At 41.7% G+C, this 25,806-nt stretch overlaps 1 protein-coding gene across 2 annotated transcripts; it reads left to right on the top strand.

The window, feature by feature from the left end:
- ciita (class II, major histocompatibility complex, transactivator) lies at positions 1–24,569 on the top strand. 2 transcript variants are annotated; one of them, XM_039824625.1, is made up of 22 exons: positions 1–614; positions 14,217–14,279; positions 14,721–14,768; positions 14,942–14,992; positions 15,542–15,646; positions 15,830–15,895; positions 16,163–16,204; positions 16,920–17,123; positions 18,683–18,733; positions 19,014–19,127; positions 19,218–19,277; positions 19,402–19,619; positions 19,785–21,148; positions 21,430–21,966; positions 22,240–22,419; positions 22,533–22,604; positions 22,692–22,772; positions 22,881–22,964; positions 23,057–23,140; positions 23,280–23,363; positions 23,756–23,839; positions 23,960–24,569. In XM_039824625.1, exons 1-22 carry the CDS (start codon positions 68–70, stop codon positions 24,033–24,035), a joined length of 4,215 nt encoding a protein of 1,404 aa, XP_039680559.1. In that variant the 5' UTR covers positions 1–67; the 3' UTR covers positions 24,036–24,569. The 2 variants fall into 2 exon arrangements, with proteins under 2 accessions (XP_039680559.1, XP_039680560.1); XM_039824626.1 differs by lacking the exon at positions 1–614 and adding an exon at positions 4,622–4,896.
- The last annotated feature ends 1,237 nt before the right edge of the window (positions 24,570–25,806 follow it).

The following is a 25,806-nucleotide window of genomic DNA, read 5'->3' as shown; positions in this document are numbered from 1 at the left end:
ACTGCTCGCTGTGCAACAAGTAAAAACAAAAGTGACAGACAGTGAAGCACAATGCCCTGTTTTAAATATGGAAGAGGAAACGGAGCTTGCAATTGCTTGCAGGACATTAGATTTGTACGCCGACAACTTTAAGTGTACAGAGGCGATTGCAGAACCGAGCTTCATGCTGGAAGGAGCACAAAAAGGCCTCTGTCTATCTACATGCGACAGCGTGCCGACAACTGGATTGAACGCGGATCATTTCAATATTTCTGGAGCAGGAAGAAATGCCTTACCTGTTCAAGCCTGCGTCGCTACGGACACAAATAACAACATCACAGATGGGCTGGAAGGCGATCTGGATGTCTGCTGGGCAGCTGACAGGACAACGGACACAACAGAGGACCTGCTCTGTTTGATGGCAGGTGGACAATGTGGTACACGTGCAGGACTTACAGAAGACCTTGCACATTTTTTTTCTCACTCGTTTCACTCCAGTACAGATCACAGCATGACCTTAAACAACGTAGAAAAAGTTTCCAGGGCTGCTAATAGTACAAACACGTGCAGCACTGATGGCAAAACAGACTTTTATGAGTATAAAGAAGATGAGGAGAGGATGGATTCACACTGGGGTAAGTTTGCACATAATCAGCATATCATGTCTAGTATGTATGTAGTAGTTTATTTGAACATGTAAAAAATTATATATACATACATACATATATTAAATACACTTTTAAGTATGCCTTTTTTGTTTATAAGGCAATACATCATCGAGCACCACCCCCACTGAGTGACTTCTTTCAAAGAATTGAGAGTGGTGGTATTACAAGGGCCTCCACAAAAGGGGACTGTGTAATACTTTTTAGGCACACCACATTTGGACAAACTGTTTTGTCAGTAAAGGTAAAAAAATATTGTCCCCCACAATAAGGGACCGTCCCACATACATCAATTTTAAAACTCATTTCAAAATCTGGCTTTTAGAAAACCAAAGCTGTACTCACTTTTAACTGCCTCACACATTTCATTGTGTGTGTTAGACATTTACTTGTTCTGTGTATTTTGTCTGGACTGTTGTTGTCAGTGTTTGTCTTGCCTCTCAAATTATGAGGGTGTTGCATGTTTGTTACTGTTTTTATGTTTTATCTGCCTGGGGACATATAGATGAAAACTAGCTATGGTGCTAACTCTAGCATATTTACATTGTGTACTTGTACTGATGTCCATTAATATGCACTGTCCCTATCTAAATAAACAATAAAATAAATCAATTAAAATGACATGTACTTCTCAGCACAATCTACCAAAATTATTATAAGTAATTCAAATAAGAAATTCCCATGTTCAAAAAGGAGCCAGGATTTCCAGGTGCTTTCCAATTTCCCTTTCATGCTTTCCACTTAAGAATACTAAATGAAAGTCAGCTCATTCACCGGCATGGCAGTTAGTATTTGTTTATTGCTGTTGGCTACAGGATTTGGTAAAAAAGGCGTGCCTTACTTTCAGTTTCATTTTGAGTTCTTCCCAGGCGGCAAATATTTTGGAAAAGTGTGGCACAACAGGGTGGGGCCTGCCATGGGCAGGCTGTTTGAGGGGCAGGGACGGAAAAAATTAAAAGTCTACCAGCTGCATGCTTTGGGGGATCAGCACACAGAAAGTTTTCTAGCATGTAAGGCAGCCTATATGGCACTGCACTGTTTCCAAAATTTTAAGGCCACACAAGAGAGTGCTTTACTGCATTTTCCTCAGTGGAAGAGTCCCCTAGAGGGCATTTCAATATGTTTTATCTACCATAGAGACATCCAAGAGGGCACTTTTGCTGCCTTTTTTTCCAACACGGGAGCACCAAGGGGGTCGGTCTGCCCCACCGAGTCCACCAGTGGGCTCTGCCCTAAACAGATGCACCAAAAAAGAGCTTTGTTGTTTGTCTGTTAGGAGGACAGATCATATTATTGTTAGAGCTGAGCAACGATTCAAAGTTTTAATCGCGATTAATCACATGATTTCCCTGATTAATCGCGATTAATCGCATTGTTATACGCAAAATCCAATAATGAAGTCAAAAGTAGGGTATAGCGCAATTTTATTTTAAGTGTTCTGCCATTTGAACGGAAGTGCCATAACATTTGTTCTGCAAACACTTAACATCAGCATTTTGTTTATACAGTAGCAGTTAAATAAAAATATTTAGTGTAAATCTCAACTTAAACAATGTAATCAAAGCAAATACAAAATTAAAGCTTATTGCCACTGTAAAAACTGTAATACATTGTAAAGGTGTCGCTTTTGCAGTCCTCTCCTTTTCATACAACTTGTGTATTCTTCTTGTGATGCGTCTTGAGGGAATCTCCTACCTGCCGTCATTCGTTGGGATTCTCAGAATGTTTCTCAGACCGACGTCCTCCACAACACCACTGGGCCCGCAGTCTGCAGCTGTCCACTTCGCTATGGGCCTGCAGTCTGTAGCTGTCCACTTCGCTATGGGCCTGCAGTCTGTAGCTGTCCACTTCGCTATGGGCCCGCAGTCTGTAGCTGTCCACTTCGCTATGGGCCCGCAGTCTGTAGCTGTCCACTTCGCTATGGGCCCGCAGTCTGTAGCTGTCCACTTCGCTATGGGCCCGCAGTCTGTAGCTGTCCACTTCGCTATGGCATTTGTAGCTTCTCTTGCTTTTGTTTATCTATACTTCTCCCACACGCTGCATCTGACGCAGTCTGCCAACGCGCCACTGTTTGTTTCGTTGAATGACGTGCTGGTATCAACTGTTTGTATTGCACTTAGGTGATATTTCAGACTGGAAGTACTCCAGTGATAAGAAAATTCAACTTTGCAGTGGTTACAAATAACTTTGGTTCTGTCGACCGCGCCGTCTGGAAGAACTTTAAAATGAAAATGGCCATGTAAAAGTTCCGTACCCTTCTCCATGTTTGTTGGTTTGTTTATTTGCCAATTATTTTCTTTTCCGGTCCCTGTAAGCGCGGCAGCAGTCAGCAGCAGACTTTTAGAAGATAAAAGAAATAATAAAAACTGCGTTAATACGCAATAAAATAATTGTCGGCGTTAATTAATTAATGAGTTAACGCAATAATAACGCGTTAACTTGCCCAGCCATAATTATTATTATTAAATATTGTATAAATATTAATGCCAATCTCACATCTCTGCTTGCTTCAATATTACACCTAGTTCGAGCTTGGTAAAGATAGAGAAATTAAAGGGGGGGCACATTGTTTCAAGGTTTAAACAGTTGATATTGTTGAGAACTCCTGCTTTTACCCCATTTTATCCAAACTATGAAGCAGACCGTGCTAATCCCAATAGCCTACTGAATACACCAAAACTTATATTGCAAAACATACTGCCAAACCTTTTTCTTCAGAAATAATGGGTGTGCGTGGACAACACACACACACACACACACACACATTCACATCCACACACACACAAAAAGGTTTGGCAGCATTGGATCACTATGTGAGAATACTGGTAAATGTTATGTTGTTAGGTATGTAGCAGCATTGTATCACATTGTGGGCAGACTGGTAATAATGGTATGATGGTATGTGTGTAGCAACAAGGCAAAGCCTGAGTGCACCGATTGGCATTGAGAAACAGGTAGGCCGGGTACTTTCCACTTAAGAGCTAAAACTCCCTGAGTTTCCTTGTACATACCAAAAGGAAGACAGCTAAGGGCACCTTGATGGAGGAAATAGTGCTAAAAAAAATGAAAATGAAGAGGCCCTTAGACATAGAGGGAAATAATGGAAATAAAAGGAAGTGTAATAAGCTGACCTGGGACAGAACACCCAATAACAATAATGTAGTAATGATAATCATACCAATATCCTTAGATAACTGAGACTTGATTTAAAATAAAAGTACATATTAATATTGTATAGTAATAGCTAAACTGTGTCAGGAATATGCATAAAACAGGTGAATTTTGAGCAGCAGTGGAAGAAGTACACAGATCGTTTACTGTCGTGCCTTTGGGTCCAGAACTCTTTTCCTGTCTTAGCATTGTGGTCAACTTTTCTAAAAAAAGTTGCAATACTACAGTGTAGAAATAAGTAGGACGCCCTGGATCCAAAGTTTTACTCAAGTAAACGTGCAGAAGTAGTAGCATCAAAATATCCTTGAAGTACTCATTGTGCAGAATGGCCCATTTCAGAATCCTATATATTACAGTATTACTGGATTATAATCACTGATGCGTAAATGTGCAGTTTAACCTATTTATCATAACGTATTAGTTGATTTATATTTTAGCACTAATCGAAATATGCTAAGTAACCAGAAACTAAAGTTATCATATAAATATAGTGGAGTCAAAAGTAATACCGTGTTTACCTTTGAGATGTAGTGGAGTAGTAGTATAAAGTAGCATAAAATGGAAATATTCAAGTAAAGTTCAAGTACCTCAAACTTGTACTGTACAGTACTTGAGTACCTTTTTTTTATCTGGTCTTAATCAGTAACACATTGGTGGATGTGGTAAATTACAGTTATTTAGGTTTTCGCTTTGACTGTGCTCCATCACATCAAGCCGTCCCACAACCTCTGTGGAGTGATGATGGGCTTTTAAAAAAAAAAACTTTTCATGAAAGCAGTTACATGAAGACCTAAACCGAAACTGCAGTCGGTTCCAGAAACAAAATCCTTCTGCTGTCCTTAGCCGAACCGCCACAGCTTGGCTTGTTTACAGTAGATACGCAGTTAGTCGAAGTGAAAGTAAAAGCAGCACAAGTCTATATTGTTAGAGCAGGCAGGTGCGCGCCCCGACTAGAGATGGTTTAGGTCATCTGAGGATATATGCAGCGTTTGATGTACACACAGCGCCTGGGAGTTCATCGCACTGGGAACACAGAAGCAGGAGTTCAGCAGCGGATCATCTAGTGAGGCTGGCCCGGCAGGTAAATGTTATCCCGTCTCTAACGTGGCGACTTGGGCGCGTTTTTTTCCGAAGTGGACACGCATGGTGACAGACATGTCGGGGGTGGTGGGGGGGCTTCCTTTCTTTGTTGATATGAGCTCCTTTATGCACTTATTGTGAAGTTGTTGTTGTTTTTTTTACTAAATTACGCACGATAAAACGCATTGATAAAAGTTCTAACTATGACTTGTAACCAGCATAAAGAAAAAAAGTTTTTAAAAATGCTTTTTGCTATCTCATATTGTCTGCCTTTAAATAATCTTAATTGTACCCAAACTTGAAAATGAGTTCGATAGGCTTCTCGCTTTCTTTTTACTGTTATGTTTCTGTAAGACTTTACGCTCCAAACTTTCAGCCATAATAAGGCGTGTAAACTTGATTACGCATGTGTATGGTGGCTCTCTACTCCAACATATCCACCATGTGTAAAATAGTGCATGAGTAGATGTAATGAGAGGTCGTTGTCAGGGGAAGTTAGTGAAAACAGGGTATTTGATGGGGACTTCCAGGAAATAAAAAGAAAGTGATTTCTTTTCTTAGAATCTCATGCTTCTTTGGCACCAAACAAATGCATGTGTGTGTTACCAACTTGTAGCAGCAATAATGAATGTCACTCATTCATGAGCAACATTTAGCAAAATTCAAAGCTTCTTTTTTTGCCTTTTATTTTGCTTTCTTGTAGCTTTTCTCACTCTGACCATGTGTTCTGCTGCATGTGGTTGTGTGCTTGTATTATTTATGTAGTTGCTGTGACAGAGCATGCAACACGGTGTTCTAGTTCCTCATAGCTGAAGACTTTTGTTTTCCTGTTATCAGGCAACAAGTCAGCCTGCTGTTTTCAAAATGGGCTAAAATAGGATGTGCAAATGCAGGGCCGTAGCCAGGTTTTAGAAATTAGTGAGGTCCCGATTTTTTTTTTCTTTTAACGGAGCCTATTTATTCCATTTCTGGACGAGCAAAATTCAAATTACACTTACAAACACAACCCACTACACACAAACTCATTATCTATAATGAAATGCATCAGCGATTGCATCATTAGCCCCTGCGCTAAGCTATTCAGCTGATAACGCTGCTACGCTAACTCTCCCAATGCTAGACCCAGCTGAAAAAAGCTTCTGGGGGGTGTTTGGCTCGAGGTCATGGTGCAAAGGACCCTAGGGTGAAATTACTCCGAACCATCACTTTAAGTCGCACAAACAGATGACTTCCGACTTGACTTGCGACTCGACCCAAAAGACTTAAGACTCAAACTCGAGCTTCGAGACTCGTCAACAACCTGTTTTCATGCAATTATTGCTTTTTAAATCTAAATTCATTCATATATTTCTATTTTCTTTTATTTGCGCATACGTCGGGGAAACTTATGACCAGCTGCATGTCCCCTGCCCTTTGCCATAATGTACAATGTAACACATGCGCTGTGCTTATGTGCGGGCACTCATATATATATATATAAAAAAATGCATTGACGATGGCGACACCAAGTCCTCCCTGAGTTGTGCCTTTTGTCATTAGTTTTGCTTTCAATAACTTGGTAAACAGTGGCATTAAAGATGCAGTAGGTAAGTCTTATAAAACTAAATTTCATGGTCAAATTTCTGTTCCAGTAGAACTAAACGAATTATGTAAAAAAAAAAAAAATAAAAGACAGCTCCTCTGGCACCTCCTACAGCTTGTAGTGCCATTGGCAAAATTCCACCGCTCCCGGTCGATTTTCTCCAATCAGGGCCACGGGGGGGGGGGGTCAATCACTGCTCAGGCACACGCATATAAGAGCGTTCTCCCCTCCCCCCTCCCCGCGCACGAGCTGCAGAAAGGTTTTCCAAAACTCAGTGAATAATGGAGCGGCTTTTCAGAGGTGGCGTGAGCTGCGGGATTTTAAAGATCTGAAGAACGATGCAGATGTAGCCGCATTTCTTCTCGACAGGTAACATAATTACCATGAATGATTTATCTTTCACTTGGTTATTAGCAGTCAAAAGTCCACAAAGCTACGTTGGTGAGGATAATAGTAACGTTAGCACAGTGGTCGGTCTGATATGATGCTGAAATGGCTAACGGTAGCCTGCTAGTTAGCATCGTTTTACTGTTGGTGAGTAAAGTTAACGTTGTGTTGGTGTTTAGTTATTGAATATGTTGTCTGACATGCCGTTAGTTCTGTCACACTCCATTGTGTGGGAGGGGCTTAGGAGACGGTTTGAGCTGCAGCAGAAAGGGAGGAGGGACTGAGAAGTTGTCGATGTTCAAATTTGTTGGCAAAGTCCTGGATCTTCACAATCTTACCTACTGCAGCTTTAAGCCAACAGCTACATGCAAGGTGTGTGGCACCAAGATAAATGATGCTGGATCAACAACGTCGGACTTCATCAGGCATCTCAAAACGCACCCAGATAGGTCTGTCACTTGCTAATGTGAAAGAGATGTTACATTTAGCATATATCGTCGCAGTAACAAGCTAACCATCGCAAAGTGTAAACCGAGCCCTGGGTATCCTGCTCTGCCTTTGAGAAAATGAAAGCTCAGATGGGAATCTTGCTCCTTATGAGGTCATAACAAGCAAGGTTACCTCCCCTTTCTCTGCTTTGCCCGCCCAGAGAATTTGGCCCACCCATGAGAGAGAGGCATCATGGCTTTCAAATGAGCAAAGTGGCAGTTGGTCAAGGCCACACCCCCACCGTCCACCTTGCCCCTCCCTCTCTCCTCCTCAATAGCTACAGGCACAGAAATGGCACATCCTAAGGAAAGCTCATTGTGGGACTGGCTCTAGTGGCTGGAATTCTGCACCAAGGCTGAATTTCGGGAAAGAGACTTCAGATATAGTATTAGGGGACCACTAAGGTCTATAGAAAAGCATCCAAAGCGCACCATGTCATGGGACCTTTAAATAACAATAAGGAAAGTATGAGTTCTCACATGTTTGCACCATGGTTGGTGTATTAACTTTCAATACAGATGTTTGAACATTGAAAAATGTAATGCATGATGAGGTTGGGCTTTACAGCCAGTTAGTAACACAGACAAACATGTATTCTTTGGTGCAGATACCAAAATGTTGAAAAATACAGTTATGAAATTGAAGTTTCTTCAGATTGCATTGCAGTAGACCCCATACAGTTACCCTACAACTGATCTTGATACTGTACTGTATGGATGGTAGCTACAGGACATGCTTTGAATTCATAAGATTTAACAATACAGTGTTAGGGACAGATCAGATGGCCAGAGACTTGAGACTTGACTTGAACTTGCCCCTCAAAGACTTGAGACTTGACTTGGACTCGAGCGCAAAGACTTGAGACTTGACTTGGACTTCCAAAAAATGACTTGTGAGCATCTTGGAAATGCATACAGAGGGACCTGTTGCCAAAAACCAGGCCTGTGGTCTGGAGTCTGGCCCACAAAGATAGCTGTCGATAGCTGTCGATAGCTGCCAGTTTAAGACATTTTCATGACACTCAGAAGCAGAGAGGCTGTGGTTTTTTTCACAGAAATAATTACCGGTGACCTCATAGCTGGCTACGGCTATGTGCAACTGGTGTATTATCTTCAGCCTGATCTACAGTATACAGCAGTGCAGCTGGTATGTTCAGTGTAACATGAAACTTTGATGACATTCAGGTTTTATTGATTCTCACACAGGGTTGAAAGTCCAAAGGTGATGCAGTGGGTCTGTGTTTTGGCTGTCAGTCAGAGTTATGATGTTTTATAATTTTTATTATGATGAAATAAAATTGAGAGTGAGAGAGAGAGTGAGTGAGTGTGTGTGTGTGTGTGTGTGTGTTGTGTGTTGTTGTTGTGTTGTGTTTGTGTGTGTGTGTGTGTGTGTGTGTGTGTGTGTGTGTGTGTGTGTGTGTGTGAGGGAGGGAGGGGAGTGAGTGAGTATACATATCAATGTCATGACCTGGCTCAAAGGTATGACAAAATGTGGAGAACATACGTTTGCTCAATTAAATCAAATGTATTTAAATAAACAAAGGTAAACGTGCTATCAGTTTATCAGTAATGTGTGTAGTGTATGGATGTGTGTAGGTGTAGCAATGTTAGAACGCAAAAGTAACTCAACCCAAAGTCCAAACAAGCAACCTTGAGGAGGGAGAGAGGAAGAGTGACTGCCCAGGCACTCCTGTTTATGGACATGTGAGCAATCAGTTCATCATAATCAGTCCTTATTAGCCAGTCCCCAGATCCCAGCAACCAAAGGGACTTAAAAGACCTTTTTCACGGCAGACATGTTGACATGTCATAGTAGGACAAGCACAGGTGTATTCAAAACCATTAATGATGGCTGCATTCCACTTAGGAGAGGTCCTGGTATTGTGCATGCTGACTCACTGAAATAGCTTACTGGGACACTAGATGGAACTGAGCCATCGTTAAGGTTATCAATTCCAGCTGTGCTTTTCCTACTATGACAAGTCAAAAATGTCTGCTGTGAAAAAGGTCCATAGGTCTCTCACAATGGCACTGTGTACAACTAAATAGCCGTGAACTAGCAATATATTAAATATCGCAGAATTGCTGTATCGTGATATTATCGGTATAGTTAGCCATGTACTGTGTATTGTATCGTATTGTGAGATACCCTGTGATTCCCACCCCTAAAAACATGAAGAATTCTAGCTAAATAGAGGCAGATAGGGCAGATCATGCCTTCACCATCCTAGGGAAAGAAAAAGAAAACGAAAATAAAAAATTTGCCAACAACCCAGCTAAATTGGGTCATCCGAAAATGCATCGTTCTGTTGTACGCAAATGAATAACGACAGCTTTTTGGTTCCAGCAGTGATTTAGTCTCACTTCCTGTTCAAGTTTCAAAGGTAAACAGTTTGATATACAAAAAAAAACATACAATAAATATGGGTGTGTCTGAGGAGTCTCACCATCAAAGTCATATCACAGTAGATAACCACAGGACACATTCAAATGTGCTAGCCACTGAGTCACAATGCCACCCTCATGTTTTTTCCCCCCCCAAAAAAAGGCAGGGAAATTCTTTCAATGATACAAAATAAATAATATGTTTTGTCCAAGATGAAACAGAAAGACTGACATCACTGTGTAACGAGTCCAGGCCAGTCTCAACAGTCCTACATCAAGACAAAATAGCAGTCTGCGTTTACCACCCACTATAAAAAGTTGCCCACTGTATTGTGTATTTTGAATATGTCTTAGATCAGTTGGAAGAAGAATTACAGACCACATTGTTACCACTAGAGAGATGACAGGAAATGAGCGAGAGATCAATTCTATGGACCTTTTTCACAGCAGACATTTTGACTTGTCGTAGTAGGAAAAGCACAGCTGAAATTGATAACCTTAACGATGGCTCAGTTCCATCAAGTGTCCCAGTAAGCTATTTCAGTGAGTCAGCATGCACAATACCAGGACCTCTCCTAAGTGGAATGCAGCCATCAGTAATGGTTTTGAATACACCTGTTCGTTTCCTACTATGACATGTCAACATGTCTGCCGTGAAAAAGGTCTATAAAGACTACAATCAAATGAAGGATGTTACAGTTCATGGTAGTAGCCTAACACCTTAAGCCCCTGACACACCAACCCGACGGCTGACCGACGGCAGAAAAGGCAGTTGGACTGATCAGTCGGCTGCCTGAGGTTCAAAAAGTGCCTCGGAACACACCGAAGCGACGCCGTCTTGAGCGTACGTTCTGCGCGTGCGCGAGACGTAATACAAAAAATGAAAACCCGGAAATGACAACGCGTCACGTGGGTCTGGCTTCTCCAGCCGATAGTAGTGGCGGCTTGTTCGAAAAACTATCTCGTATTTTACGAAAATAGTTAAAGAAACGTGTTTCTGAAAACGTTTTAAGCGAGAAATAGGCCGTAGAGTTGCTGAATCGGTCTTCATTTAAGATCGACAAAGGTCAGTTTAAAAGAGGCGTTCGTCACTCATCCCGCTCGTTATATCCGGGTTAGCACTCCACCAATCAGATTGGTCATTGAATCCGACTGCCCGCCCTCCGACCCAGCAAGTGAAATCGGCCAAAATGAAGGCCGACTCGCCAGACTGTCCGGCGGCCGATTATCAGGTTGGTGTGTCAGCGCCATTAGCCACGAGGTCACCCCTCCAGTCTTTACTTTTAAAGTCCTACACCTCTAAGAAACAAACAAACATATCCATATATAACAATCCTAGCTCTTATCAAAATTCTTAAAGGTCCCATGACATGGTGCTCTTTGGATGCTTTTATATAGACCTTAGTGGTCCCCTAATACTGTATCTGAAGTCTCTTTTATATAGACCTTAGTGGTCCCCTAATACTGTATCTGAAGTCTCTTTTATATAGGCCTTAGTGGTCCCCTAATACTGTATCTGAAGTCTCTTTTATATAGACCTTAGTGGTCCCCTAATACTGTATCTGAAGTCTCTTTTATATAGACCTTAGTGGTCCCCTAATACTGTATCTGAAGTCTCTTTCCTGAAATTCAACATTGGTGCAGCCAGTCCCACAATGAGCTTTCCTTATGTGCCATTTCTGTGTCTGTAGTTATTGAGGAGGAGAGGGGGGGCAAGGTGGAGGGTGGGGGTGTGGCCTTGACCAACTGCCATGCTTCGGTTGTTTGTAGGCCATGATGTCTCTCTCTCATGGGCGGGCCAAATTCTCTGGGCGGGCAAAGCAAAGAAAGGGGAGGTAACCTTGCTCCTTATGACCTCATAAGGAGAAGATTCCTGATTGGCCCATCTGAGCTTTCATTTTCTCAAAGGCAGAGCAGGATACCCAGGGCTTGGTTTACACCTATCACCATTTCTAGCCACTGGGGGACCATAGGCAGGCGGGTGGAACTCATATTAATGTTAAAAATGTTCATGCCATGGGACCTTTAAAGTTAACTTTTGACAGTGACAACTGTAAGTAAAGATCCTTCTCTTTTACTCCTAATACAAAAATAACATCTATTTATCTTCTTTCTTTTTTTTTTTACTTGATTGGCACCTGAGACATGTTGTGGGATGACTATACAATATACTCCAGTATACTGCAGCATTGGTCATAATCAATAATACATTATCTGAGTCAATCTGTATGATTCAGAACAGGATAGTTTTAAAGGTCCCATGGCATGAAACTTTCACTTTATGAGGTTTTTTAACATTAATATGCGTTCCCCCAGCCTGTCTATGGTCCCCCAGTGGCTAGAAATGGTGATAGGTGTAAACCGAGCCCTGGGTATCCTGCTCTGCATTTGAGAAAATAAAAGCTCAGATGAGCCGTTTTGGAATCTGCTTGTTATGAGGTCATAACAAGCAAGGTTACCTCCCCTTTCTCTGCTTTGCCCGCCCAGAGAATTTGGCCCACCCATGAGAGAGAGACATCATGGCTTTCAAATGAGAAAAGTGGCAGTTGGTCAAGGCCACACCTCCACCTTGCCACTCCCACTCTCCTCCTCAATAGCTTCAGACACAGAAATGGCACATCCTAAGGAAAGCTCATTGTAGGACTGGCTGTAGTGGCTGTAAGTCTGCACCAAAGCTGAATTTCGGGAAAGAGACTTCAGATACAGTATTAGGGGACCACTAAGGTCTATATAAAAGCATCCAAAGAGCACCATTTCATGGTACCTTTAACAGTTAAAGTTGCTTTCTTGTAAACTTTGATTGGATGTTACAGCACACTATGCATTTGTCAGTAAAGTGGTACTAAATGCCCTTTATTATAAATTATTATATGCAGACTTTCCATTTATTTTGCCTTCATTTGGGCCACTTTTTTAATAAAGTTCCTTTATCCTTAAGTGTCATTTTTTGTCATTCTCTGTGTCTTTCATGTCTTTGTGTAGGGAACAGACTGTACACAGTTGTGGGCCTGTTGTGGTTTTATATTGAGAGCAAAAAGATGCAGCAAGTTCTGCAGTAATGCAAACACTTTTTTTTTTTAAATGGTAGCTGTTTCATTTGCTGCATGTAACAGGCAGCACAATGGTTTGTGATATAGAGGATTATATTTGGCTCATGATTTACTTCTCCTTCTTCATGTACTGTATGTTTAAGAGGACCTTAACCGCAGCATTGTGTTTACATTTCTTTTATTCAGAGCAATGAGGAAATTCTGAAACTTCACATGGCAAGATGTGCAAAGCTTGATAACACAAAAGAACAGTTGTGGTTGCAATGACACTTGCCAAGACATGCCAAAAATCCTTATCTTATGCTGTCTGTGGCACGCATTAGTCAATCAGCTTAAAGTGATGGTTCGGAGTAATTTACCCTAGGGTCCTTTGCACCATGACCTCGAGCCAAACACCCCCCCAGAAGCTTTTTTCACCTGGGTCTAACACTGGGCGAGTTAGCGTAGAGTAGCGTTAGCCGCTGAGTAGCTTAGCGCGGGGCTAATGGACCCACGTTTGTATCTCTTAAATGACCCCACTAATAATGCCCGAAATGATACCAAAGGTCTACACTAGTATATATAGGTTATGCACTCATAAAACGATGGATTGGAAAGTTTGTAAGTACACCAGAAGTTTATGAACACCTTCTCGCTCTTCTGCTCTCTGTTGCTGCTGCTGCGCTACCTGCAGTTAGACGAGTGCGTAGGGCCGTCTTAAATTACTACACCGAAAAGAGATACAACAAAAATATGTATTAATTTAATGATTAAATAAGGTAATGTCTCCAAACTTACCTCAATTATTACTTGTCTCCTGCTAGTTATATTACAGCACTTACTTTAAAAAATAAGTTAAATTAAAAAATATTTTTGTTGCATCTCTTTTCGGTGTTGTAATTTGTAGATATCCCTAAGCACTCGTCTCACAGCAGCAACAACAACAGCAGAGAGCAGAAGAGAGCAGGCAAGTGTTATTTACATAAACTTCTGGTGTACTTACAAACTTTCCAATCCATCGTTTTATGAGAGCATAACCTATATATACTAGTGTAGACCTTTGGTATCATTTCGGGCATTATTAGTGGGGTCATTTAAGAGATACAAACGTGGGTCCATTAGCCCCGCGCTAAGCTATTCAGCGGCTAACGCTACTCTACGCTAACTCGCCCAGTGTTAGACCCAGGTGAAAAAAGCTTCTGGGGGGGTGTTTGGCTCGAGGTCATGGTGCAAAGGACCCTAGGGTGAATTACTCCGAACCATCACTTTAATACAGGACTCAGGCAACTTCAACATAGCCTGATGCTTTTAATTCTCATGCATCAATATCTTCGTATTATGTACTATAGTAGTATATACTTGTATCTAAAAATGTCACTGGTTCCTCCTTTTGTGTGTGTGTCTGTGTGTGTGTCTGTGTCTGTGTGTGTGTGTGTGTGTGTTATATCAGGTGCCAAGATGCAGCACGTGGATCAGGACCCATTTATCTCTCCTGACTTGGGAGTTCTACCAGGTTAGTATTGTTTGAGTTTGAATTTATCATTCATATAGACTATCTTTTCATGTATGCTGTGTAGAATCTGGGCTACGGGTAAGAGATATTTAAACAACACTGGCATTGTATGCACTGGTTTTATTAGTCTACGTTAGCAAAAGAAGAGGAGATGAAGGAGACATTTGTTGTTTAGAAAAGGTTGACAGGTAGTGTTCTCTGCCTCTATAACCACATCTATCCCTCTGATCACCCACCACCAAGTGTGCAACTTTGGCAACTTTTTATTATTACACCCATTGATCCGAACGGTTTCAGCTGCATATCTGAGTCAGGTTCAGGGTAGCAAAGTAGCCCAGATATCGCTCCACATGGGTGCAGTAGCAGCTGGACCTCGAGCTTGTTGTGCCCCTTCTGATCATGAAATGTTTTGTCTTATAATGCTCATTATTTGTGTTTTAGATGATTTATCTGAATACTTGAATAATGATGAAGATAACTTTTTTGTGGGTAAGTTGCAATCAAACGTCTGCACATATATGCATTAATTACAGTGAGCAGCATGTCATAATAACACACTTATTAATGGATCAAATGACTAACATAAACACACATATTCAAGTATGAACGCAAAGGTGATCTGTTGTCTAATTCCCTGTACACTTTTCCTCACGTGGACCCAGATGACCTCTTTGACAGTCCATTGCTGAATTGTGAGGAAATCATCACCTGCAGTAAGGAGCTCTTCTTTTGTTATTTTGCAGCTGCTGACACATAACAGGCAATACAGAAGAGTAAATGAGGAAGAAAAATGTCTAAAACTTTAAAACAAACTGGCTGAATAATTTATCCAGACACACTGTTAACACATAGATGGAAAAATTACTTTAATTAGTTTTAACAATAATATATATATTATTTTATGCATACCCTATATAACATACAAAACATAAAATGTTTCTAGAAAAGAAAAATATATATCTGATGCCAATATTTGGAAACATTTTTGCAGTGGTGTCTGTGAGGCCCCAAACAGCAAGTTTGTAAAGCCAATGCCAAAAAAAACTAAACAACCAAGGGTTAAGAATTCATCTCATTGGTGATATTTCAAGTTACAGTTACCTAGGTTTTACCCTGTCTACCACTTACGTTTTCGAATCTCAAAGATGTTTGGAGAAACATGCTTCGCTGCCCTGAAATGCATGGCAGTCACAACCATTTCTGGTTACCGCGTCAGTTACCTGCTTCACTGACTTTTTTACTTCCTTTTTTATGCACTTCAGCTGATCTTCCCATGGCAACAGAGCTGCTCTGCCTAGACAGCCAGCAGCAGGGACAGAAGAACGAAATAACAGGAGAAACAAATAACAGGAGAAAAAGACCCAGAGGTACATATATAACCAGCTGCTAACTGGAACCTATACTGCAGCTCAGCATCTGTTCTCTCAGTTGTGCGACACTGTCCTGATCACCCCATTGTCATATAAAACTTAATTTTAAGATTAAAGCCACAACATTCTGCAAGCCTGAACTAATGGAAAGTTTACATGTTCTATATTTCTCCTCTCCAGCTCCCCGATCACAACGGTGCACTGATGAGAACACACCATCTAGGCCAAAAAGGCAAAGAGCAGCAGGTGACCTACCCAGACTGGCTGTCTGTCAACTATTTATGACCTGGCTTCAAATGTGGCACACTGTGAAATACATAACCTGCACAGCGTCATGTCCGCCCACTAGCCCACTTGTAGCTAATTTTTTATAATTCTGCACTGATTTGTTTTTGAAGTCTCTACACGTTTGGTGACTGTTTAAGGCAGCCATTGGGTTTCACTCATATCAGTCTTTCAAAGATATGTTATTGCTATGAGATGATACAGTGCAGATTTTTTCAACTCTTGCAGGACGATCAAAAACCAAAGTGGCTGAGCCAACTGTCACTCAAGGTAAGTTTCTAATGTTTCTGCTGTAAAATTATTTCAATTTGTAGAGGAACAATTTTTTTTTTTTTTTACATTTAAAGAGGCAATAAGAAAAATTTGTCTGCCTCGAATGTGAAAATTTGCAGTAATTCAAGTTACTGTCATTAAACGAATGACAAATGTTTGATCAGTATTGCTGCAGATATATCAATCAATGACAATATCAATATCAGCTAACACTGCACGGTAAAATGATAATGTAATAGGTTGCATGCCGCTGTAATGTTTTAAACAGACCAAAACCCCCGAACACTATACACATGAGACTTATATATATAAATGATATTTTACAGACAAGCCATGTGAGGCTAGAGTAGGAACATTAGACTCATGGGTTAAAGAGATGTTGGTTGGCTTTGCATGACTCAGTTCATTCATGGCATTGGAATGCACAACAAATAACAGGAAGTTTAATTCTGAAGTCATCAGATAAGCGGTCCCCCTGATGAAACAAAAGAAGAACTCCCACCTCACCCAAACTTCCTGCAGATCAGTTTGGTGCTTTTTGAATGTCCGATTTTGTTCTCAGTGTCATGAAAATATCTAAATACCTGTTATTCACTTGGAATCTAAACTATCAATTTGTTTTCTTGTCAACCCTTGTTTTTTGATACGCTCAAGGTTAACACAACCTGCTGGCAGGGAAAGCTAAAGGATGTTGTCTCTGCTTCTTTCACAGGCACTGACAATGGGTCAGAGAGGAGTTTAGCAGAGTCGGTGGGCCCCTCCCCCACTCAGCAAATCCTTCATCTCCATCCCTCCATTCAGTTTATCACCATCCCAGACTCTCCAGGGTATCAGGTGGTTCAGACACTGAGGCTCTCTCCTCCAGTTATTGGACTTCCGCTCCCCAACACACCTGCTACACCTAGGTTCATATTAGGTGAGTTAAGCATTTACATACAATGTTGACTGTGTAGAGGAACTAAAGATGACTCAGATGATGCAGTTTTATTTGCCCTGAAAACCGGATCATCAAGCTTCTTTTAAGACGTGTAGCCTAAATAGTAGGGCTGTGCTCGATTGAAGAAATTCTTAGTGAGTTGACACTCATTCAATTGTATCGACTAATCGATTAGTCGATTTAATCGACAGATCTGTAAATCTGAGTTTCTCCGCAAAGAGTCATGCAAAAGTGTCACTTTAATTCTTGTGTTTACCAGAGATGTGCTCGTACGTTTCTTGGAAATAAGTCATTCAGCATGAAAAGAGCATAAAACATGACTAATCGACTTAAGAAATCTAAGTTGACTAAGACCAAAACGACCGATTAGTCGACTAATCGACTAAAAGGGAGCAGCCCTACTAAATAGAGCTGTAATTAGCAACCACAGACCTATACCAAATATTCTGTTTGAATGAAACAAGTTGTCCACCAGCAACTTTTCATATTCGTCTTAGTCTCGCTTTGCCAGACCTTCCTCCCCAGCGCCGCGGAGGAGGGTCTGGCTAGCCCAAACAGCATTCCGGGATGGGAGAAAAACGTGTTCTGGTTTATTGGCATTTCTTTAAACCAATCGCAATCGCCACGGACGGCGCCGCTGCAAAACAGCCTCGGGAAGGAACTTGTTTTGGTGGAACGTGTGTACGTTCAAAAGTTGTTTTAGTGGTGCGAGAGAAAACTCAGATTGGACAGATAGTCTAGCTAGCTGTCTGGATTTAATCTGCAGAGATCTGAGGAGAAATTAACCATAGTCCTCATAATTCAATTGGAGTTTAGAATGCCAACACAAAGAAAGCAGAAGGTAAAGAAAAGAGGTGCATCCGGTGGAATTTCTGGCAGCACCGGAGCAATCCTGGAAGTGGAACGTCGTGGATATAGAATATATTCGTCTAGATCCTTTTTTTGACAAATTTTAGTCTTTGGCTTATTGAATATTATGCTGCATTTGGGTCGATTAACTATGTAACGAGATAGACTGAAACTACTTTGTCTCTGTCAGGAATTATGTATCTGGTGGCATGCAGTCTCCCAGGGCTCATTCATTGGTCACCTTTGGTTTAAATCCCCCAGGCTTTCCCCCGGAAGGAGTGGAAAATTTCTGAATTTGGAGACCGCTTGTGCTTGTACTAAAAAAAAGGACACTAAAAAATATGGACGCCAATCCATTTAACATGCAACAGATTACATAGAATAAACTTCCCCGATGATTTAGCATTTGTTGTAAATCTAATTCCATATCCTGAACTCCCCGTCTATGTCTGTGTTTTCATTTTCAAATGCTCTTTTACAAACTTCTATTTAATTTGGGTTTTATTGTGTTAAATGTGTTAAATTCCTCTTTTAATATTTCATTTATTCTGTGCACTATGTAAAGCACTTTGTTTATGTAACGTGTTAAACATATTACCTTGCCTTGCTTTGCCCCCTCATGCATGTCTGTTTATTGCACATACTGTATCAACAGTACATACTCCCTGTTACCCCTGTTTCTACTATAGTTCCTGCTGCCTCACCACCCTTCCAACGCCAAGTGCCACCACTCTCCCCGAGTGAGTTAAAAATTCTTTAAACTGGGGTGTGTGTGTGTGTGTGTGTGTGTGTGTGTGTGTGTGTGTGTGTGTGTGTGTGTGTGTGTGTGTGTGTGTGTGTGTGTGTGTGCCAGTCTCTACTTCATGTGCACAAATGCAAAGATTTAATTCAGTGGTATGTAGATTATAGTTTCAGATTACAGTTTTAGCACTGCCTTTTAAGCAACAACATGGAAAGCACTCTGCCAACTGTTGCATGTGCGAATGCAGGCTCTTAATTGTTCTTCTCTTGTGTTTGTAGTTGGCGGTGCAGTAGCGCCAGTCCAAATGAGTTCATCCCCACCAGGATCTCTGTCAGACACCGCTAGCAAAGCCATGTCTCACCCTTGTGCCTCACCCCTCTCCCCCAGCAATGGTGAGTGACAGTGTCCGTCTGATTTCTCTGAAATCACCTTGTTACCCCGTTATTGCCACATCACAAATATCTTGGCGTGTTGCATTTCAGAAATGTCTACATGTAAGGAATCCCCTCTTCCTCCATTTGCCACTGTCCTTGATATTCCACGTAAGTTAGCACATGCTTTTATTACACTCTGCTGCTTTGATGTAAAATAAAATGTGAAAGTACAAATCACGTTTTGTGAAATAGCAGGGTTGGAACTCAGTTGTGGGTTGTTGTTTTTTTCCAGTGGTTGTAAAGGACTACATTCAGGAGGCCAAAGCACACATGAGTCAAACCTGCCAGGATATGGGGTCAGACCTTAGCCTGACTTCTCATTATGTGAACGTGCAACTGAGCCAGAGAGAGATTCTTCGCTCTGGAAAAAACACAAACAAAGACCTGGACAAGGAGCTGGTCATCATGGGAGATACAGATCGTCAAAAAAGCATGTTGGGGCACAGTCATGTAAGAGTTGCCCTTAAGTTCGATTTAAACATATATAAACGGTTATCATCGATTGCTTTTTTAACACAGCCAAATCCAATAATATCATGTATGAACATTTTGATTTGTTTATATGACAAGGGAAACAACTCACTGGTAACTATATGTTGGTCTTTTTCCACTCAGATCTTTAAAGACTCAAATGGTGACAAACCCAGACGCTACATAATGCTACTTGGCAATGCTGGCATGGGAAAAACCACCCTCATCAGGAAACTGTGTCTCGACTGGTCCAGAGACTGCATCCCACAGTTTGACTTTGTCTTCTCTTTAGACGGCAAAGCACTCTCTTTAACAGAGCCGAACAATAGCCTTCAGACCCTCCTATTAAACCTTTCCTCCTTTGCCCCTACCTGCATGGACCCCGACGCGGTGTACGCTCAAATCCTTGCAGCCCCTAAGCGTGTGCTCATCATTTTTGATGGCTTTGGCGAGTTACGGGACTATGAAATTCTTCTCCAGACTCAAGAAAAAGACTTGATATCTTCATTGCAGAAAGACAGTAAAGCACAGACCTACACAGTAAAACAATTATACTCTGCCATCCTTCAGAGGGTCCTCCTCCCAGGCTGCACTCTTCTGCTCTCCACACGACCAAGAGGCACTGCCAGCCAGCTACTCCGGCGGACGGACAGCCTTTTGGAGGTTTGTGGCTTCACCCCCGCAGACATAGAGATATATTTGTCCCAGTACTTCACTGACCCTGGCCTCAGAGCATCTGCTTTGGACCGCTTGAAAAACTGCAGCTATCTACATCTCCTCTGCTGGAACCCTGGACTGTGTCGGTTGGTCTGCTTGGTTTTAGAACAGTGCAAAGGTTTAGAGGTCTTGCCGAGAACTTTAACCGGGCTCTGCCATCAAGCGCTTCGTCTGAAAATGGAAAAGGACAGTAGGAGCGCACACTCGCAGGCGGAAGCTCAATCAGAAATATCTGTGCAATCGGCAGAAGAAACCCAGACACAAATCTCAAGTAGTTCTCAAGTTACGAGGGGTAACAAAAACACCCCGACGAAGTCCAGAGCACAGGCTCGCACTCGCAGCCAAAGAGCGAGGGGGTCAAAAAAACAGGAGAAAGAGGAAGATGGCATTGATGGAGAGGGGACGCAGAGTGTTGTCGGGGATGTAGATAGAACAGAGGAGAGAGAGTTGCTGTCCCAGCTGAGTTCTTTGGCCTGGGATGGGGTCAAAGCAAACTCCTCCATCCTCCCCACGAGACGGACTGTATCTGCCAAACTTAAGGCGTTCGGCCACAGGACAGGGCTCTTCTTCTCTTACCATCTGAGGACGAGGCAGGTTGTCTCAAGTGGCGAGAGAGAGGGAGGAGGAAGGGAGGACAGAGAAGAAACGGGAACAGGAGAGGATGGAGAAAAGAGGGGAAACAAGGGGAGGACGGACACTGAAAACGCTGACGCCAGTGATGACCACATCCTGTTGTGGGCCAACCCTTTTCTTCAGAGTTACCTGGCAGGGCTCCATTTGTCTCTGTCAAGGTAAAAGATTCTTGATTCATCAGAAAGAAATAGTCTTCTTCAATGCTTCGATTAGGATTATATAGATAAAAGAAAGATTCAATGAGAAGTGGTTGTTTGATGAATTAGTGAATTGACCGTGTTAAGCTTTTAAACTGGCATTGTATCTTCTTCTTCATCTATCTTCTTGATTGAAAATGAAAGCGCATATCCCTTTCCACTCCCAGCCTTTTTTCTCTTTTGCTTTCAGTTCCCACTCTCTCTGTATTTCCCTGACTCTATATTACTTTCTTTTTCCCCAGGACTGTAACAGACCGTGCTTTCCTCCAGACCCTCCCTTTCCAGTCAGGCCAGAAGGGACGTCGTCGACCACAAAGGGAAGAGCTCGAACTCACTCAGCGATTTGCCGTCGGGCTTCTGTTCCACAACAGGACAGAGCTGCAGAGGCTTCACTCATACACAGAGACAGCCTTCAGAGATATGATGGCCGCCAAGCAGGCTTTAGTAACAAACCACCTTGAGGGTCTTTCCCATGGTGACCTGAACCCCGCCCAGGTCCTGGAGGCATGTCACTATGTTTATGAGGCGAGTTCCACACATGGTAACGGTAGCAGAAACAGTGGCAGCACGCGATTAGTCGCTCACCTGGCAGCAAATCTCCCAGAAGTCCTGACATTTCGCGGAGTTCCACTCAAGCCGTCGGACATGTTCCCTGTGCAGAACGTTCTTGAAAGGGGTGGAACTAAAGGTAGACGGTTCTGTTTGGATCTGGAGGATTCTGGGATACAGATTTCGGGACTCAGATCTCTGGTGGGGCTCAACAACATCAACACATACAGGTAAATGTTACAATGTCTCAAAAAGCTGCTTGGTATCGATTGGGGTTGTTCCCAAAACATCGATTGTCCAATCTTAGCTTAGCGACCCTAATAAGGGCAGGTCTGTCAAGCTTTGGATTTTTCCACAATCCAGTACAGTGGCACATAACTAACTACATTATAATACTTATATAATTCAAATAGAGCTTTGCATTTTTTTTTGGCAATTTATTCCTTCATCACTGTCTGATGATATTCTGTTGATACCAATGTCAACCGTTGGGTGTCTTCTAGGGCATGCATTGCTGATGTCATCACCTTATGGGAGCAGTTAGAGCAGAGTGGCGAAGAAGGGCTCCTACAAGGGATGGTGTCCAAATTCAAGATCCACCCTCTGAAGGCCACACAGGTGTGTCACATAGAGCACTTGGCAAAGCTGGTGAACATACATACGCACAAAAAGCTGTCGGACAGGTAAATCACCACACACACACACACCAAACACACACTCACACACACACTCGGTTACGCTTTGGAATACAAACTATGAGTTTGGCTACTGATGTGTGTGTTGTGTTTACTTGTAGTTCCAGCCAATCAGATTCCATCCTGGCCGAGGGAGTACCAGCTGTCAAAGAGCTACACAAGCTGGAGCTTGAGTGAGTAGCTCGGACATTTGAAATTTGAATTCATGATGACAATGACAATGACAATGACAACAATGACGACATTATCTTTCTCTGCAGACTTGGTCCAGAGAAAGGTCCCCTGGTTCTTCCCAAGCTGTGGGAGCTCCTGCCAGGTCTACATAACCTACAGCACTTAGAGTAAATATACACACCTTGTAGTTCTCTCTCAGTGCAGGTACCCCTCTGTCTTTATGTCTTTGTTTCTAGTGTCTGACAATCTCTCTCAATCTCTCTCTCCTCCTTCAGTCTAGAGAACAGTAAGATAGGGGACGAAGGGGCAGAGAAATTGACTGATGCTTTAGTCTCACTTGGTTCCCTGGAGATACTTAAGTAAGTACAACACGTTCCTTTCTCACGTCTCATCATCGTATGTGCAGTGTGTGCGTCGAACTAAGTGTTTACCCTCTCCTTCGGGTTTCTAGTCTGTCACAGAATTGTATAGGAGACAAGGGGGTGACAAAACTGGCAACCACGTTGAGGGCCCTGCCCAAACTGCACTGTTTAAGGTATACACACACACATACACACACACACACAAACACAGAGAAAGAGACATATAACTACACAACAACACCCACAGTGGCACATACTGTAGCAACCCACATAATATCACTTCCCTCTTTCTTCACTTTTTTTTTTTTAAAGTCTCTACAGTAACGTGATTTCTGACGAAGGGGCGGAGAGTTTAGCAGATGTCCTGCCACACATGGCTTCGCTCACTAACCTGGAGTAAGACCATACATTTCACATTTTCCTCAGACATTCATGATTTCTGTGTGTATGTATACCTCTTCGTTTTATTTCATTAATGAGAAAATGTACTGTGATATCCGTGTTTTGGACTGAATGTAATTTTCATCAAACCTTGAACAGACTGGTTAAAATGAATACACACACACACACACACGCACACACACACACACACACGCACATGAAATGAGGAACCAGTGACATGATTAGATCCAAGTAAATGTTGATCAGCTGATCTGTTAGTCTGTCTGTATATGTTAATACAATGATGTGTTTGACATGGATGTGTCACCATCAGTAGACACAGTAGTACACACTGAAGATACTATATTATATTATATTTAAAGTGTAAGCTGTTTTCTGTTTGACAGTGTCAAGTACAACAAGCTAACAGATGTTGGAGCTCAGAGCCTGGGAGCCAGTCTGAAAAACTGTAAGAAAATGAAGACCTTGAGGTAAGAAGACCTGTGTTTGTGATCGTCGTTGCTTCACAAACGCAACCAAAAACTAAACGTATAGTTTGTTTAATTTCCTTCCAACATAATAATATACCTTTCCATCACATCCTTTCACAGGATGTGGAACCAGTGTATTCCATACGGAGTGTTTGAGAGACTTCAGCAGCAGGACAACCGGATCCTTTTGCAGTAGAACGATATGAAACCTCTACCACAAGGCTATGCACTTTTTTTTTTTTTATCATGCATCTCAGGCATACATGTTTACACTACACAATCCATTTTCTAAAGCATGTTTGTTAAATAGAGAGAGAGAGAGACAGACAGAGAGAGAGAGAGAGAGAGAGAGAGAGAGACGGAGAGACACAGAACTTTAACAGAAAATGCAAAATGATTTGCTGCTTTCTTCAACAGTTCATTTTACCAGATTCTTTCAAAGATTCTACTCAGTGACACAGAGTAATACTTCATCCTTCAGTGTTACACAGTACTGCATGTGTATACTGTATGGGTTTGTGGTAATGCTTGGTACAAATTTAAGAAGCACATTTGCACTATGTTACTTGTCTTTATGCAGTTTTATAGATTTGTTGTATTTCATGTGCGTTTTTTTTTCTTGCTATATGAATAGTGTTTTTGTTTTTTTTCTCTTTCTATGACTGTACATTATACATTGCTTAACAATCTCCTGGCACTTTAAAAAATAAAATGTTTCATTTGTCAGGTACATTATTTTCTTCCCTGTTTGTTTTTCACTATTCATTTGACATGTTGCCCGAGTTCATCGGTTTATTTGCAACTTCTTTTCTCTTCCTTCCCAACAGGTTTCTGTTCTCTATTTTGATGCAAAATGACCTTTAGACTGTTATTGTGTCTGAAGCTCTGCATAGTTGATCACATTACTTTATTTGCATTAAGCCATTTATCTCCACCAAAATGTTAGTCATAGGCAGACTTTTCCCAGTTGTGATATCATGGTAAAATAAGGGAAGAAAGTGAACTTTACTGACAACATGAATACTTGGTTATCACATGTGATGTTCCTTAAGGTGGCCTCGTTGTGACCTTAAGGTGTCTCTTGTGATTTATATTTACCCTTTAAGGCAGATGTGTCCAACTCAAGGCCCGAGGGCCAAATCCGGACCTTTGCCGATTTTGATCCGGCCCGCATTTCAATATAGGTTCACAATACATTTTGACCCATTTTTGGTGCTTTTTTCAATGCTATAGGCACTTTTTCCGTCGTTTTTGCCCCTTTTTCCGTTTTAGGTGCTTTTTTTAGACAATATTGGCACTTTTTTCTATGATGGCTAAGCAACTTTTTTTCTGACTTTTTGGGGGCTTTACGTGGCCCAAGCTCTAAGGGAGAAAGCTATATGAGACATGCAATAATGCAGTCAAAATATTTATACATACATGTCTGGCCCTTAATGTGATTCTCATTTTCCAGTCTGGCCCTTAGTGAAATTGAGTTTGACACCCCTGCTTTAACGGGTTGGAGACTGCAGTTCTAAGAAGAAAGTCTGCGTTACATTCTGGGTGGTGTGGAGTTTGAAAGGCATCTACCTGAGGCTGTTGAGTAGCATTATGGGAAACGAAGGATCCAGTGTTTGGGGGGCTTGACCCATATTTGAGATTAAAATCCAATCCAATCCAGTCCAACTTTATTTACAAAGCACATTTAAAACAACCAGGTTGACCTAAGTGCTGGACATTGACACGATTTAGGACAGATTATAAACCCGCGAGTAACAAAATGAACATTTAAAACAAGTAACAAACTGGAAAATGAAAATGAAGAATACAACTCTCAAGCAGGTTTAAAGGCCACTGAATAAAAGTGAGTTTTAAGTCGTGATGTAAAAATGTGAAGGCTGGGGGCCAGTCTGACATGCAGAGGCAATTCATTCCACAGCCTTGGGGCCCCGGCTGAGAATGCTCGATCTCACCTATTTTTCAGCCGC

The sequence above is a fragment of the Perca fluviatilis genome, chromosome 15 (genome assembly GCF_010015445.1).
Source record: "Perca fluviatilis chromosome 15, GENO_Pfluv_1.0, whole genome shotgun sequence".
Classification (NCBI taxonomy): Eukaryota; Metazoa; Chordata; class Actinopteri; order Perciformes; family Percidae; genus Perca; species Perca fluviatilis.
The sequence above is the reverse complement of the archived record's forward strand: the minus strand, read 5'-3'. Positions and strand labels throughout refer to the sequence as shown.

Coding starts and splice junctions, on each gene's coding strand:
- ciita (XM_039824625.1), top strand. CDS start 68: ATGGAAGAGGAAACGGAGCTTGCAATTGCTTGCAGGACATTAGATTTG. Junction 14,769..14,941: donor TGAAGATAACTTTTTTGTGG/GTAAGTTGCAAT, acceptor ACGTGGACCCAG/ATGACCTCTTTGACAGTCCA. Junction 17,124..18,682: donor TACACCTAGGTTCATATTAG/GTGAGTTAAGCA, acceptor TTTCTACTATAG/TTCCTGCTGCCTCACCACCC.